This window comes from Barbus barbus (genome assembly GCF_936440315.1).
Source record: "Barbus barbus genome assembly, chromosome: 26".
Taxonomy (NCBI): domain Eukaryota; kingdom Metazoa; phylum Chordata; class Actinopteri; order Cypriniformes; family Cyprinidae; genus Barbus; species Barbus barbus.
Window position 1 is genome coordinate 23,136,763 of NC_136754.1, and position 16,456 is coordinate 23,153,218.

The window sequence follows — 16,456 nt, forward strand, 5'->3', positions numbered from 1 at the left end:
TAACCAATGTCTTTGCTGCTGACCTTTGATGATCCAGTCCAACCATACTAATAAGCAAAAATTATTTTAGATAAACTTAACAATTGTGCTTCATTGGTTTTTTTTTTTTATTGCTGAAGAGTGTGGAACCTTCTTCTCCTGAGTTCTACTTGAAAGCAAATTTAAATGTAAAAAAATAAATACAATTACCTTCAATGGGTCTTGGTACAAAGTGTGAAGAGGGTTTGGTTTTCTTCACACGGTTGCCTTTCATGACCTGACCCTCCTTGGTGAGACCCAGGAACCAGGCTCGACCCGACTCCTGTTGACGGTACATGGTGGATGAGTAGATAACGTAATAGTTCTCAAACACGGACTCCTTGAATTTACATTCAGGTGTGAACATCTCCTGAGGATTAAAAAAATAAATAAATGAATAAAATAAATAAACTCACATGTGAATGAACTTATCCCGTGATAGGTGGGAAAAGGAAAAAGACAGGTTAAATAGTCATATTTCTATTTGTGGCTTGAATGACTATGCAAAGTGTGTGACTTTTATATGTCTGTGTACAAAATAGTCACAGTCACCGATCTGTGGGGGTTAGAGAGAGTCAGCAGGAGTTAGCATCTCTTATCTGCGTCTGGTGACATACTGTCATGCAGCAGACGCTATCTTGCTAGGGATGCTACAAAGGTAAATGTGGCTTGCAGGACTCTAGCCAAAATTGATGAACTTTAGACCTAGACCTGTCCACAACGCACAGACTGTCCCTGCACCTGGCTTCAAGAAGACTGTACTTTTAAATGCAGATTGACCTTTGAGTCCTAAAGAAAAGGTTGGCTAGAGTATTTATATCAGTAGTGTGAAATAAGAACCTGCACAAATGGTGATCTGTTGTAACTGACATAACACATCCAGTATATGTGTTTTTCTACATTGAAAACGTTTTTTGTTGTTGTTTTTTTTTTAATATTGCTGTAGATTTTTACAGTGCATTTACACAATCCTTATTTACACATTTACATTTATTTACATATTTTCTTATTTTAAAATGCATTTAGTACAATTTTATGGTTACACACTATGGCCCGGTTTCACAGACAGGGCTTAGACTAAACCTGGATTAGGCTATAGTTCAATTAGGACATTTAAGTCATTTTTATAAACGTGCCTTAGAAAAAACATCACTACTGTGCATCTTGAGACAAAACAAAGGCACTGATATATTTTAAGATCAGTCAGTGCAAGTTTATTTCAGTTGAAACAGCTCAGACTTGCATTTTAGTCTAGGACTAGCTTTAAGCCTTGTCTGTGAAACCGGGGGTATATGTCTGATCGTCTGATGAAGAGCGTCTAAGCTCGAAACGTCACCTGTGGTGAGAACATAAATAAATAGTTTTCTATTTCTGGAGTTATGGTGTGCCCACTTTGATTTTTTTAGTTCATACACACTATATGTACACAATAATATGAAAAAGTACAAATAATTTCAGCTTCTTACAATGCTCATGTAGCTGAAAATAAGGTTCAGAACAGGATTTAGAAAATGAAATAGCCTAAATCTAACAAGTAAAAAAAAAAAAAAAAAAAGAATAGTTAATTAATAGTATTTATTCTCCTGGCATTTTCAGGAAAAGGAAAATCCTATCTGGGTCAAAATGACCCCAACACCATGTTAGGGTTTGTAAAGAAGAGATGAATGAGTTACTGGGGAAATCAGGCATGACTCAATTCTTTCTTACATATTAGTGAGCTACATGTAGAATAATTAAAATAAATGCAGATAGATAGATAGATAGATAGACAGACAGACAGACAGACAGACAGACACCTCCGTCATTTAAACCACATTGGTTCATCGTTATATCACTTACTTTTATGACGTAAAGAGCAGGTGGTGGTTTAATAACATTTTCTAATTAATAAACTCAAGATCACAATATTGTTTTTTAAACAATGTTAACATGCAGTATGTACACTTTACTCTATGCATTTCATTCAGTCAGCAGCTTTCTCAACAACTCTGAGATGCCACTTTTTCCTGCGGGTCTGCCCTGGCCTCCAGGACCTTCAGTGTCGCCCGGTCCAGCCAGCTCTTCAGCTCTGCCTGTGTCTCCACCACCATTGGCTCTGTCTCATTCACTCGTTGCCGTGGTTCTGCTAGCCAAGCTTTCGCCTTTTCTTCTCCCTCCTTTGCTTTCATCCTGGAACTAGGGTTCCACCATGGCTTCTCCCACCACCTTCTCTGCCATAGCTGCTCCTGCCTCTGTCTTTTCCCTAGTTTATCCTGCCTATGACTCATCCCTGGACCCGTCTGACCGGTATCCCTGCTCTACATCCTCCTCCAGAGCCCCCACCCTCCCATCTCATTTGGACTATGAAGGTTTTAACAAACCTTCACTCCCTGTGAATAGATCCAGCACCTTTTATTCGACCTTTGCAATGGAGCTGTGACACCTACATCATATTCTGGCATTCCCTTACACATTAATGCACTCTTCAAAAACAGCACTGACCACATGCTTCTAACCACAGGTCAAGAACTGTAGTTCTAGCCACACAAGTTTGATATGCTGTTTGCAAATGTTTGTTGGAACTATGATTTTTGGAAACAACAAATCTTTGTAATATGTTGGTACTGACAGTGAGAGGTTTGGAAGGATCTGGGACTGACTATGTTCTGTAAATGTTATTTTGTTCTGTGGTTCCATGAGCAAAAATGATATATTTTAAATTACATACTGTACTTCCAGGAGTCTAGTGCCAACGACTATCATTGCGATTAATGGACGTGCTCTCCAGGTAGTATAGACAACCCTAGTTTGAATTCAGCAGTTGAATGCACTTAGTAAAATCAAAACTCATTTCAATCTTTAGCAGAGTTAAGAAGTGTAATACAAGCAGCCAAATGAAGCCAACAAGGACCAATAAGGCAAAACAGCAGAATGAAGCAGAAGGCAGTTAAAATGATGTTAAAATGAAAAAAGAACCCTGAATAAATGCACAACAAACACTGCAGAAGACAGACATTTAAATGACCAAAGGGCAGACATGTTGTTGTGTTTGCAGAATGACTAAATATATGGAGAAAAAGCCTAATACCTTGATGAATGTGAGATTATTAATGCTGGAGTGCATGTGTAATATAACAAAGGCCTTGTGAGAAAAGACCTGACACATCTGGTGTAGAAGACTATAAAGGAAGATGAATTTATGTGAGTCTAGATTAGGCAGCTGCTTAAACTAGATGAATTTTTATTCCTGAGTTCTCTGTCTGACAGGTCATTTCTATTCAAAGGATAAGGTCAGTAGCGTCTAGACAGCTGCCTCATTCACATTGGTAGTCTGGAAAGGACACAGTTCCATCTCAGTGAGTGAAGGAAAAGTAAAGGAGAGCATTTTATGCCCACATAATATGACAAATAAGTTATATTTATCCAAAATCATAAATCAATTTCACATGTGACATCATTGGTTCAACCTTTACATTATGAAGCTACAAACATCCTTTTTTATGTGCAAAGAAAACAAAAATGACTTCATTCAACAATTAGGTAGCTCCATTGCTGTTTATTCAGGCTCAGAAAGCTCTCAGATTTCATCCAAAATATCTTAATTTCTGTTCTGAAAATGAACAAAGGTATGAAGGTTTTGGAACGAAATGAGGGTGAATAATTAATGACAGAATTTTCACTTTTGGGTGAATTATCCCTTTAATGTTTTTTTTTTTTTTCAAAGGTGGCGAAATATTCCATGGTACCTTTGTAAATCAAGTCAATCATTCACAGCACATCCAAGTACATTGCTTATAATGGTTAAAACCATGACAATGCTACTGAAAATGCATTCAATGAAACAAAAAAGTCAAACCTCTCTGACCAGGCTTGGCATACAATTAATTAACAGCAATTTCATCAGATGGTACAGTGCCCAGACTTAGTGTTGAAGAGCTTTATGTGACCCAGTTTATATAGTGATCTAATACTCTCAATTCTTACAGCAATCAACATTTACAACCATTGTGTTAATCAAATCTCTTCAGCTAATGTAAGAGCAGAGAGGCTGATATTGATTTGCATTCACAGTATGTGCTGTCTGCATGTGTGTGTCTGTACATAATGTAAATTATGTCCCATTAAGACTAAAATCCCCACTCTTCTATTGCACTATTATCATCTGAGGGTGTACTGTAGTAAAACGGCAGAAGAAAATCCAATAACTAATTAGGCTACTGAGCAAAAACAATTAAAACAGCTGAGGTGCAAAACTGATATGTGAGTATACAGCATTGGACAGCACATTCCAGGGCCCAGTTTATGGCACGGCCCCTCTCTGACCTCAATAGTGGACAAAGGTTTGCTACATTTTAATTGGAGCCAACTGACTTTGAAGTTATGTCAGTACAGCACATCTTGTCTTCCAGACTGAAAGAGCTGCAAACTCATACTGCGCAGGACCCAGTTCTTCAATGCCTTTGCAGTATTCTTAAGTCAGGATGGGCATATAGCCAGTCATAGCTGCCTGTGGAAATTCGTGAGTATTTTCCCTTCAGGATGAGCTCACAATGGATGAAGACGTACTTATGAAGGGACAGAGAATAGTCGTTCCTGAATCACTACGCAGTGAATATATCACAATTGTTCACAGAGGCCACCCAGGCCTTGTGGCAACCAAGCGTCGGGCACGAGGCATTGTGTTTTGGCCTTCTCTTACCAAAGACATTGAAAATAAGGTGCTGTCTTGCTCTATCTGTAACAGTCTGAAGCCCCACCAACAAAAAGAGCCTCTTCAATTACACCACATTCCAGATCTCCCATGGTCAACTGTGGCTACAAACATCTTTGAGTGGAACAGGCAACACTGCCTTGTACTAGTTGACTCCTATTCGGGATGGTTCAAAATTGATTTGCTTCGTGACTTGTCCACCAAGTCAACGGTTCCAGGAAATGATGTACTCATCACATAATGAGTACATCATTATGTGATGTACTCATAACCACACCTTAAAGGGGACCTATTATGCAAAAATCACTTTTATAAGCTGTTTCAACACAGTTGTGTGGCAGCAGTGTATGAAAAGAATCAGCCTATAATGTTAAAAATCCACCAACACATTTTTTTATAAAACCAATAAATCATAAACAGTCTCTCCAAACGAGCTGTTTCAGATTCTCCCTCTGTTCACGTCACCGAGGGGGAAAAGTCCCACCCATTTGTGACGCTCTCTTCCCTATTAGCATAAATACAGCCCTGAGTGAGAAGCTGAGGTCCGCCATTACTGGAGATATATACAATGTCAACACCAAAGAGGCTTTACAAGTGTTGTGTTTTGGGATGCACTAATGAACATAGGAGTCGCCATTATCTCCCCTCATCTGAGCCGAGGACACTGTGGTTAAATTTCATTTTCGAAGGAAATATCCCGGAAAAAAATCTGTAACGTCCCCTATATGTTTAGGGATTAATACCAACGCTTCATGCGTGAACGTTAACTCCAGACAAAGTAAGTATCACGCGTTTGTATCAGCTATTTGAGGACATTTTGGAAACTGAATTAGCAGCAATGCGCATCGAATTCTCCTCTCACATGACTACAATCCAGAATATACGCTCTAAAATTGACTTTTTAATCCGGGAACAGAGAGAGCAGAAAAAGGTGATCAACGAACACACTGTGCGTCTGGATGCCCTCGAACAACAAGTGATTGATCTACAGGACCGCAGCAGACACAGTAATCACCGCCTGATGGGACTACATGAAGGGGCTGAGAAGGATGACCTGATCGGCTTTCTGAAACGGTCACTGCCGATTTGGATTCCATCACTTTGGGGCAAAGATATCTACGTGAATTTATTGACCAATAAAGGCTCAGTAGATGACCCACGGATATTGTGGGAGGCGACAAAGGGCTTCATAAAGAATTTTTCAATATCATTTGCCTCCTTTCGCCAGAAAATTCACTGCAAGAAAATCTCTGACCCGGAATCCAATCTACGATCATTAGAACAGGCAAACCAACACACTTTTTCTGATCGTATGGCAGCTAAAATTGAAACTGTTAGGAAAGAACTTAATTTGTGATATAGAGAGAGAGCCGAACTTCTTATTCAAAGATCCAGACAGAATTATTATTTTCAAGGTAGCAGATCTAGCCATTTACTGGTTATAAGACTGCGTTATATAGTGAAAAATTTGCTAATATTACAGCGGTGAAATCTCAAACCGGTGAGGTTCTGACTGACCAGAAGAGCATAAATGACACTTTTCGTTCCTTCTATTGTGATCTATATAGCTCCAACTCTAAATGTGAACCCACATCTTACACTTATAATCTAATCTTAATCTTCTACATCTGTCAGAATCAGACTCTGAGTCTTTAGATAGGCCCTTATCACTTATTGAATTAGAATCATCGATTAAAGTTATGAGCAAGGGGACGTCCCCAGGCCTGGATGGCATACCAGTTGAGTTCTACTTGACCTTCTGGTCCGATTTGGGACCACTTATGTTAGATATGATGCAATATTCGATTGATCAAGGATCCTTTCCACAAAATATGAACATGGCCATTATATCTCTCCTATTAAAAAAGATAAAGACTCTACTTTATGCTCTAGTTACCGCCCAATTTCTCTAATTGGTACAGATGTTAAAATTTATGCAAAAGTTTTAGCCTGCTGCCTAGAAGGCTTTATGACTAAATTTGTTAATCCTGATCAAACGGGGTTTATTAAATCATGTTCTGCTTCAGATAATCTGCGAAAACTACTGCACATAATCTCCTCATCTGAACAATTGACTTCTCCCGCTGCTATACTCTCTTTAGATGCAATGAAAGCATTCAACCATTTGGAGTGGAACTATTTGTGGGCAGTGCTAGATCACCTAGGTTTTAGCTCTAACTTAATAAGTATGATTAAAATCCTCTATGGTAATCCCTCAGCCACCATTCTTACTGGCCAGATAAATTCACAATCATTTCCAATTGGAAGAGGCACTCGCCAGGGTTGTCCTCTTTCACCTTTACTATTTGCTTTAAAGTCGTGACGTATTGTCAAGTATGGTGACCCATACTCGAAATTGGTGCTCTGCGTTTAACCCATCCAAGTGCACACACACAGCAGTGAGTAGTGAACAAATGCACACACACACACACACAAACACACACCGTGAACACACACCCGGAGCAGTGGGCAGCCATGCTGCGGCGCCCGGGGAGCAATTGGGGGTTCGGTGCCTTGCTCAAGGGCACCTCAGTCGTGGTATTGAGGGTGGAGAGAGCGCTGTATATTCACTCCCCCCACCTACAATCCCTGCCGGCCGGGGACTCGAACCCGCAACCTTTCGATTACGAGTCCGACTCTCTAACCCTAATTAGGGTCTCTAATTAGGCCACGACTTCCCCCGAGCAAGAGGTTTATCTCTAGAACCTCTTGCTCGAGCTGTACGTGTCAGAATTTATACTTCCTATATCCATTAAGAACACTTCACATCACATATCTTTATTTGCAGATGACATATTGCTATTTTTAGACACTCCAGTTCTATCAGTTTTACATTTATTCAATCAGTTTAGTAATCTATCAGGGTACAAAATTAATTGGACAAAGTCATATCTGCTCCCTCTCAATTTTTGTGTTGGGTCTGCAACATTTTCTGGTTTTATTCCAGTGGTGCATTCTGTCACATACTTAGGTGTAGATATCTATCCGTCCTTGCAGGATATTGTCTCAAAACATTTGAACGAAAACTTGGCTAGTCACCTCAGATCTGGCTTCTTTCCATGCAAGAATTTCTGTTGTTAAAATGAACATCCTTCCATGCGTTAACTTCTATTCCTCTATGATTCCTTTACCCCCACCTGCTGGCTATTGGAAAAAACTCGATTCGGTAATCTCTCAATATATTTGGAATGGTTAACAATCCCAAATTAAATTACCTACTTTACATTGCAGCAGATCAGATGGTAGCTGGTCCTTTCCAAATTTTAAATTATACGATGACTCCTTTACTCTTCGTGCACTGTCAGCCTGGTTTAAACCAAATGTGTCAACCTCGTGGTGAGCTATTGAAGAATCTCTTCTTTCTCCACACAATATAGAGCATTTGGTTTTTGCTGGTGTCTCACTTAGACAATGTAAACTTCGTTTTGGCCCTATCATAACACATTTTATTTCTACTTGGAGAACGGTGACCAGGAAGATAGAGCCAAACTTGAGGTGGCATCGTCATTCACCTTTGTTCCATAATAATAATTTTTTTATCGGGTAAAAACCCATTTTACTGTCCACAATGGGATAAATGTAAACTAAATTTATTTGGTGACATTTATGATGATAAAGGCCTGAAATCATTTCAAGATATTAAGGCTCTCTTTAATCTACCAGGAACCTCCTGTTTCATGTATCTTCGTATTAGGTCAGCGCTTCGCGCATATGGAGTTGCCTGGGACAATCACATCATCCTCAAAAAACCCAAATCATCAGATGATCCATTGGTAATTACTACATAGACGCTATCTGTCCCCTTTAAAACGCTTCTATATGCATGTGTCACCTTTCCCAAATTGCAATTTATGTCTGCAGGGGGCACTTGGTACATATTTACACTTTTTGGGGGGAATGCTCGGCACTTTCTCTTTTCTGGATTCAGCTTGCTCATGACAAATCATTCTGATTAGGGAAGGATGTGGTTTTGACTACAGATCTTTACTTCTTAAATGATTTTTCTGAATTGGTGTGGGCTTGTTTTTATTTATTTTTATATTTTTCTCAATAAAAATAATTGTTCACAAAAAAAAAAATCATTTTCGCAACACTTTTGCATTTGTTAACACTATCGGGTAGGTTTAGGGTTGGGTTTGGTGTAGGGGATATTGCCAACACGATAGAGTATTAACCTTTAGAGACACTCCCCAGATTTTTGAATTCTGAACAGCCGTAATACGTACCTCAATCAGGGTAATACAGATGGTGTTGCAGAAATGTATTTACAGACACATTAATTAAATAATATTGTAATAATAATATCATTAAAAAGGTTGCATTCATTAAAGACACATGCATTTGAAGTACAAAGAGAGTTGTGGTTACCACTCTGTTGTCAAGTAGGTCACAGTGAAAGCGTGATAAATAACGGAGAATATCGCATTCATTAAAGACACATGCATTTGAAGTACAAAGAGAGTTGCGGTTACCACTCTGTTGTCAAGTAGGTCACAGTGAAAGCGTGATAAATAATGGAGAATATCTCCTTAATATAGATCTAGACCCAAACTCCCACACAAATCAGCAGTTAACATTACAAACCAAAGTCCTTCAGGAAGACTAACGCAAAAGCTATGAGCTAAAATGTCTCTTTGAATGCACTACATGCCTGCAGCAAATATTGACCACTTGTTAACTGTTTTGTTTATATGACCGCTCTACAGTACAGTACAGTACAGATCTTATCTACAGTAGAAATATTAATTACATTTGCTTTCAAGCACAGTTGAGTACAACTGGCAAAACACTGCCTAAGGATATTTTTACACTTGGTCCTTTTATGGGTTTGAATGCGATTCACTAGATTTTTGGACCATATGTAAAGTCTTCAAAAAATAGAGAGAAAAAAACCTTTTAAACCTTTTAAAAACCTTTTAAAGTGAACCTTGAAAGGTCTGAGTACTAAAATGTACGTTGCGAATGCAATTTACTTTGGGTTTACTTGATTTTTCCATTCACAAATTCCCATTTAGTACTGTATGGTCATCAGATCTATAAATTGGTTATTCTGTATCTGCTGATCTCTCCAAATTATCAATCACCAGATCTATGAATTTGTTGTTCTGCATCTGCTGATCTCTCCAAATTACCAATCACAATATAAACTTGTCTATTGTCATATGTCTATCTATCGTCCAACCACTTACAAACATTTTGAGAGATAAGCAGATGCAATAACAACTTTAGAATCAGAATTAGAATTAGCTTTATTGCCAGGTATGTTTGCACATACAAGGAATTTGTTTTGGTGCAAAATAACACAAACACAATATACAAAATAGACAATTTAGTATGTACAGGTATGTTAGGTGCAAATTTGAAATGTAATAAGTATGTGTGTTAAATAAATAAATGTATGATAGTGTTGTGTGTTTCATGTTTATTGTTAAGTGTTCAAATGTTCATGAGATATATTGCCTGAGGGAAGAAACTGTTCCTGTGCCTGGCCGTTCTTGTGCTCAGAGCTCTGTAGACAGCAGCAGTTCAAAGAGGGAGTGTGCTGGATGTGAGGGGTTCAGAGTGATTCTCCAGTGAGCCCTTAACCACTGCAATCATTTGCATCACTGAGCAGGTGATCTTGAGAACCAGATGAGTCTGATAATTGAATTAATTCACTCAACTTTGAAAATGAATTGATTCAGGATCTCTCATGAATTCTCCAAGAAAAAGCTGTTCTACTTAAAAAAAAAAAAAAAAAAAAGAGAAATTTTGCCTTAAAGAAAAGAATGGTTTAGGTCTTAGCTCTAATCCTCATTGAACCGGCGTCTTCGGGTCTTCAACATTACTAGAAACTTCATTGGGCCACCAAGAGCAGGATTAGACACCCCTGCTATATGAGCCTGATTTAAGGTGCAAAAAAAAAATATTTAAAAAAGTGTAGATTATATTTACAAAATGGTTTGGTCACACTTTATATTAGGTGGCCTTAACTACTATGTACTTACATCAAAAAAGAAGTAGAATGTACTTTTCGTGGTCATATTGTATTGAAAAACACTTTTGCTGCAATTGAGGTGGGATATGTGTAAGGTTAGGGACAGGTTTGGTGGTATGGGAAGGTTTAAGTGTTAACATTATGAATGTAATTACAGAAATTAGACAGATGTAATTACATATAGTTATTTTTAAAATTATAAGTACAATGTAAAAACATGTATGTACACAAAAAGTGCATTGGGTCAAATTATTAATTTAAATGTACATAGTACATAGTAGTACATCAATATATTTTTTTAAAGACTGAGTATGAGTACTGATATATTCTTTGGTACTTGACAATACCTGTACTTGTACCTGTACTTTTTTGTGGTGTGGCAGTTTTCCAACTACAACACATTGAGACTAATGATTTTAGTTATAAATATGAACAACAGTAACAAACAACATTGTGAAACAACATTGTGACCAATCAGACACACAATTTTGCATTTGATCTAACAAATCAAGTAGTTATTAGATTAACACATAGTCACAGACCCCTCACCCAATACACATACTGGGTGCTAGTATGTCTGTCAATGACTTCAGGTCCCCGGTTCCATGGCAACCGATCTGATAACACTAGTTTTATTGCTCAAAGGAATGCGGGCAGAGCAGCACTCACTTCATATCCCCTTAGAAAAGAGACATTATGCCAAAAAATGTACTCTTCTCTAATTAATTCATAGAAAAACCTTTCTTTGAATGAACACACATATCTTCAGGTCATTGTGTATATTATTACTGTTCTTGTATATGTTCTTGTATATTGTATCCTGTTGTATGCATGCTTATGATAGATCACTAGTTAATATTACCTTATTTATACCATGTTTGGTCTCTATCAATTCATCTTCGGATGATCTAATTGAGAGTTTATATTATATGTTGATACCTATGCAACATATACAGGTGAATCTCAATAAATTAGAATGTTGCGGAAAAGTTCATTTATTTCAGTAATTCAACTCAAATTGTGAAACTCGTGTATTAAATAAATTCAGTGCACACAGACTGAAGTAGTTTAAGTTTTTGGTTCTTTTAATTGTGATAATTTAGGCTCACATTTAACAAAAACCCACCAATTCACGATCTCAACCAATTAGAATACTTCATAAGACCAATAAAAAAACATTTTTAGTGAATTGTTGGCCTTCTGGAAAGTATGTTAATTTACTGTATATGTACTCAATACCTGGTAGGGGCTCCTTTTGCTTTAATTACTGCCTCAATTCAGCGTGGCATGAGTTGATCAGTTTGTGGCACTGCTGAGGTGGCATGGATGCCCAGGTTGCTTTGATAGCGGCAACACTATCAAATATGTTGATATGTTCAACGACCAAAAGGCAATACAAGTATCGTACATTTAACTAAACAAAACAGAGGCTTAGTATAAGTTATAGACCCTGTTATAAACAGAGCTGATGGTTTTATTCAGGTGGTTAACTGACACAAGAGAGATCCTAGGGCAAGCGTGGGTCGGCGATCGGCGAACAATATCCAATAGGGCAAGGCAGAGAGATAATCCAGGTACACGAGCAGTGGTCCAAGAGAGGTACAAACAGAGTCCGAAGGGCAAGGCAAAGGGTTAATCCAGGAAACACAGGCAGAAACAGGAAACAAGACTATAAACAAAACAAACTAAACTTAGACTTACAAAACACAGAATGGCTCGGTAAGGCAGCTAACACTTGGAGAGTGTTATACGCAGAACCAGACTCAGAGCTAGACATACACACAGAATGGCTCGGTAAGGCAGCTAACACAGCTGAGCGTGATTAGTGCAATCAGCTGTATATGTGTCGTCAGTGCAATGGATGATGGGAATTGTAGTTCGTGGGTGAAGTGCAACAGAGGTGTGGTGCAAGAGTCAATGTGATGGAGGAGTGACCTCTGGTGGTGAGTAAACAGAAGTCCACAGACCAGATTCGTGACAAAAGTATTAATACTTAGGAAAGTATTTTGTGTGGCCAAGAAAATATCCTTTCTTAGACTTAATATGAACTTACATTGAATGTTCGCTGGACGAACAGATTAGTTGATGGCAATTTATTCCTGCGACAATTATCAGCCGATATAAATAATTGTAATTAATCATAATTCATTGTAATTATTTAAATACAATTCCCTTTTGAGCTAATTTGCTACATTTGGAACAAATGGGTCAAAGCACAAACAAGTTAAAATAAATGTCACAATATCTGATAACCTCCACTACCAAACCAAGGGCATGATAAAAAAAAAAGTCTCAAAAAGCACAAACAAATTTCACTTTCCATACTACTGTCACGGTGCACACACGAGGGAGGACACAGGAACACGCAGACGAGGATATAACTTCAAATAATAGTCCTTTACTGGAGACATCAAGGCAGGGCAAGACAAGGCAGGGCAAGACACAGACATCCAACACCGGGGAGTAACGAGTAGACCAGACGAAATCTAACTGAACAGACAGGACTAATATACAGGGGATAATCATAGATAACGAGACGAACATGGCTGGACATGGCTGAACCCTGACAACTACTGCATGTGGCTGAAAGATATTTTTGTACCATTTGAGCCACAGATGAAAATTGCAGATTATTAACTGCCCAGAAGGGTTTGTCTGAACAATGCACAGTGGTCTCTTCAAGGTATGCTTCCAGCTATATGGTAGCAGTTGTTGGAGTTATGCTCTCAGATACAGATACATCTGCAAATTCTTCAAAAACAGTCCTGACTGGTGTCTGACTGGTCATTGTGAGGCCTTTTAAAAGCTGGTTCTCCATGCTCCTCAGGTGTGACTGACTCTCTAACAGATATTTTATGCAGCTCCAGTATCAACATTTCTTTGACCTGCCAAGCACCCAACATTTAATATTTTTTATTCCTTTTTTATTCAATATTATTTTTATTCATTATTATAACTCAATCCGAGGCTAAAGCAACTGAAAAAGCTACACAAAGCTGCCCAGACCACAGAGAGTGCTATTTACTTAACCCAAAGAGGGGAGACAGCACTGTCTAGGTAAGAGCTCAAGTAGACCGCTACTTAAAGACCCTAAGAAGGGGAACAGTCACTGGGCTAGCACATAGATATCCTCAGATAGCTATGTGCCTAGGAAAGGGCTATCAGAATGGGGACTGATTGAAACTATCCAGACCACAGAGAGTGCTATTTACTTATCCCAAAGAGGGGAGACAGCACTGTCTAGGTAAGAGCTCAAGTAGACCGCTACTTAAAATCCTAAGAAGAGGAGCAGTCACTGAACTAGCACAGACCGCAGACAGCCTCAGATCCTCACACCTAGGCTTTAGGAAAGGGGACCGCTGCAACTGCCAAGACCACCAGCAGTGGGCTGTCTAATTAACCATCTGGAGTCGAAGCCTGCAGCAGTGTGGTCTGTCTCATATTTTCTTGATGACCACGAAAAGAACTAAAAATACTCTGTCATTTTTGATCGTACAGATAAGAATACGTTATCGTTTGAAACTGCAAAGGATCTACTTTTATTTGTGTATAGCCATTATAACAGCAAAAAAATGTGCTTTTGTAAAATAAAGAAAATAAACCGGGTGCGCTCTCTGCTGCCTCGGTCTCTGTCACCTCTCTTCATAGACACATAAATAAAACAACCTGAATCTCAGTGAATACTTGCCTCAAAGACATGAGAAATACATATATAGAAGACTTGAAGTCTACTTTTAAATGAAGTAAGTGACGTCCAAAACAAATATTACTCTGATAAAGTAATTCATGTGAAACCAATGTGATGTCAAGTTTTTCCCATCTAAACTCATTATCTCTAATGTGTTCACGCCCACGAGCCGATCGTGCTTTTCAAATTCCAAACATCCAAGAGAAGCGGGATTTATACTTTCACATAGCTCCGCTCCGCGAGTCTCCTCTGACTGCGCGTACACCTTCCCAAACAGACAAGGTTTTTATACTTGTTGCGTTCGCCGCTGTACTATTTGAAATGGCAGGGGGTGAAGAGGAGTAACTGTCCTCTAAAATCATCAAAAAAATCACCGGTGAGAAGAAGTAATTTGCTGGTACCAGACTGATGAGTTAATTAATTAATAATTTCTTTATGTGCAAACTGATTAATAATCTTAATCTTTTTGGTTTATTTCACATCAAACACAAGACAACTTTAAGCAAATCGTGTATAAATAGTACCTAAATGAATTATAATGCTATTTTTATACAAAAAAATTAATAAGGTAAGGCAAGGCAAGTTTATTTATACAGCACATTTCATACACAATGGCAAGTCAAAGTGCTTTACATAAAATGAAGTAAAATAATCATTAAAAATAATCACAACAATAAAACAAGGAATTTAAAAACTTTTAAAATTATTAAAAAAAATATTTAAAATGAATTTAAAACAGTTAAAAATGTACAATGATCATACATAAACTACATTGGGTTACACTTTATTTCGATAGTCCACTTTAGACATTCTACTAACTATAAGTAACTTTGAAACTACATGTCAACTACATGTCTACTAACTCTCAGTAGGGTAGGTTTAGGGTTAGTAGAATAAGTTGGCATATACTTGCAAAGTTTCTAATAGTCAGTATGTTGTATGTTGTGGACCTATCAAAATAAAGTGTTAGAAGATATTAAGCAGGGAGTCTACTAATACTCTAATGACTGCTAGTTGACATGTAGTTGCAAAGTTACTTACTGTTAGTAGAATGTCTAAAGTGGACTATCGGAATAAAGTGTTACCCTACAGTGCAATCAGTTCAGAAGTAGCACAGTGCTCATTCAATAAATGCACAGCTAAACAGATGAGTTTTGAGTCTGGATTTAAATGTGGATAATGTTTTAGCACATATGATCTCTTCTGGAACTGATTCCAACTGCGTATGCTGATTTGAACTTTTACTCAGTATTTGAGTAAGCTCTTATCACACTATGTTCCTCGATGTCCGCTGCGATCTCAAAACTCTGGCCATTTGATAATACCTAGAATATCAAAATCAACTGCGTGCGGGAGATAATTTTCCTATTTAGTGCCCAAACTGTGGAACAATCTACCTAACACTGTTCGGGAAGCAGACACACTCTGCGAGTTTAAATCTAGATTAAAGACCCATCTCTTTAATCTGTTTTACACATAATACACTATCACATTTCTATAATTTAAATCCGTTAAAGGATTGTTAGGCTGCATTAATTAGGTCAACCGGAACCGGGAACACTTCCCAAAACACCCGCTGCACTTGTTAAACCATTATAAGAATGGCATCTATGCTAGTCTGTTTCTTTCTTATTCCGAGGTCACCGTAGCCACCCAGATCCAGACTGCATCCAGATCAGATGGTCACAGCAGCCACCCGGATCCAGTCCATATCCAGATCAGATGGTGGATCAGTAAAGCTGCTTTGACACAATTTGCATTGTTAAAAGTGCTATATAAATAACAGTGACTTGACAACATAAATATCAGGTATGATTTACTTGTCTCACTTGTTGAACAGAATCTGTTGTAGGAATGACTCCAAGTCTTTTCACATCTCTGTGGTTAGATGAGTGTGCACAATAATGTGTCTTTCACCTTCATTGTATATGTTCTGATTATATTGTGTTGTAAATAAAATACAAATATTTTTTTTATTTTTTTTTTAAATCAATTCCCTCACATTCTCTCTTACCTGCCTCAAAGTCACAGTCACACTGATGGGCCATTAGGGGGCAGCCCTTTGTCTCTCAAGTGTGAATCA

The 16,456-nt window shown here is 38.1% G+C and overlaps 1 protein-coding gene across 1 annotated transcript in view; it reads right to left on the bottom strand.

The window, feature by feature from the left end:
* Positions 1-16,456, bottom strand: part of fgf12a (fibroblast growth factor 12a) — a 61,365-nt gene that overhangs the window by 7,543 nt on the left and 37,366 nt on the right. Inside the window, exon 5 of the mRNA XM_079379759.1 lies at positions 190-388. Within this exon, the coding sequence (XP_079235885.1) occupies positions 190-388 (199 nt within the window). The remainder of the gene's footprint in view (positions 1-189; positions 389-16,456) is intronic.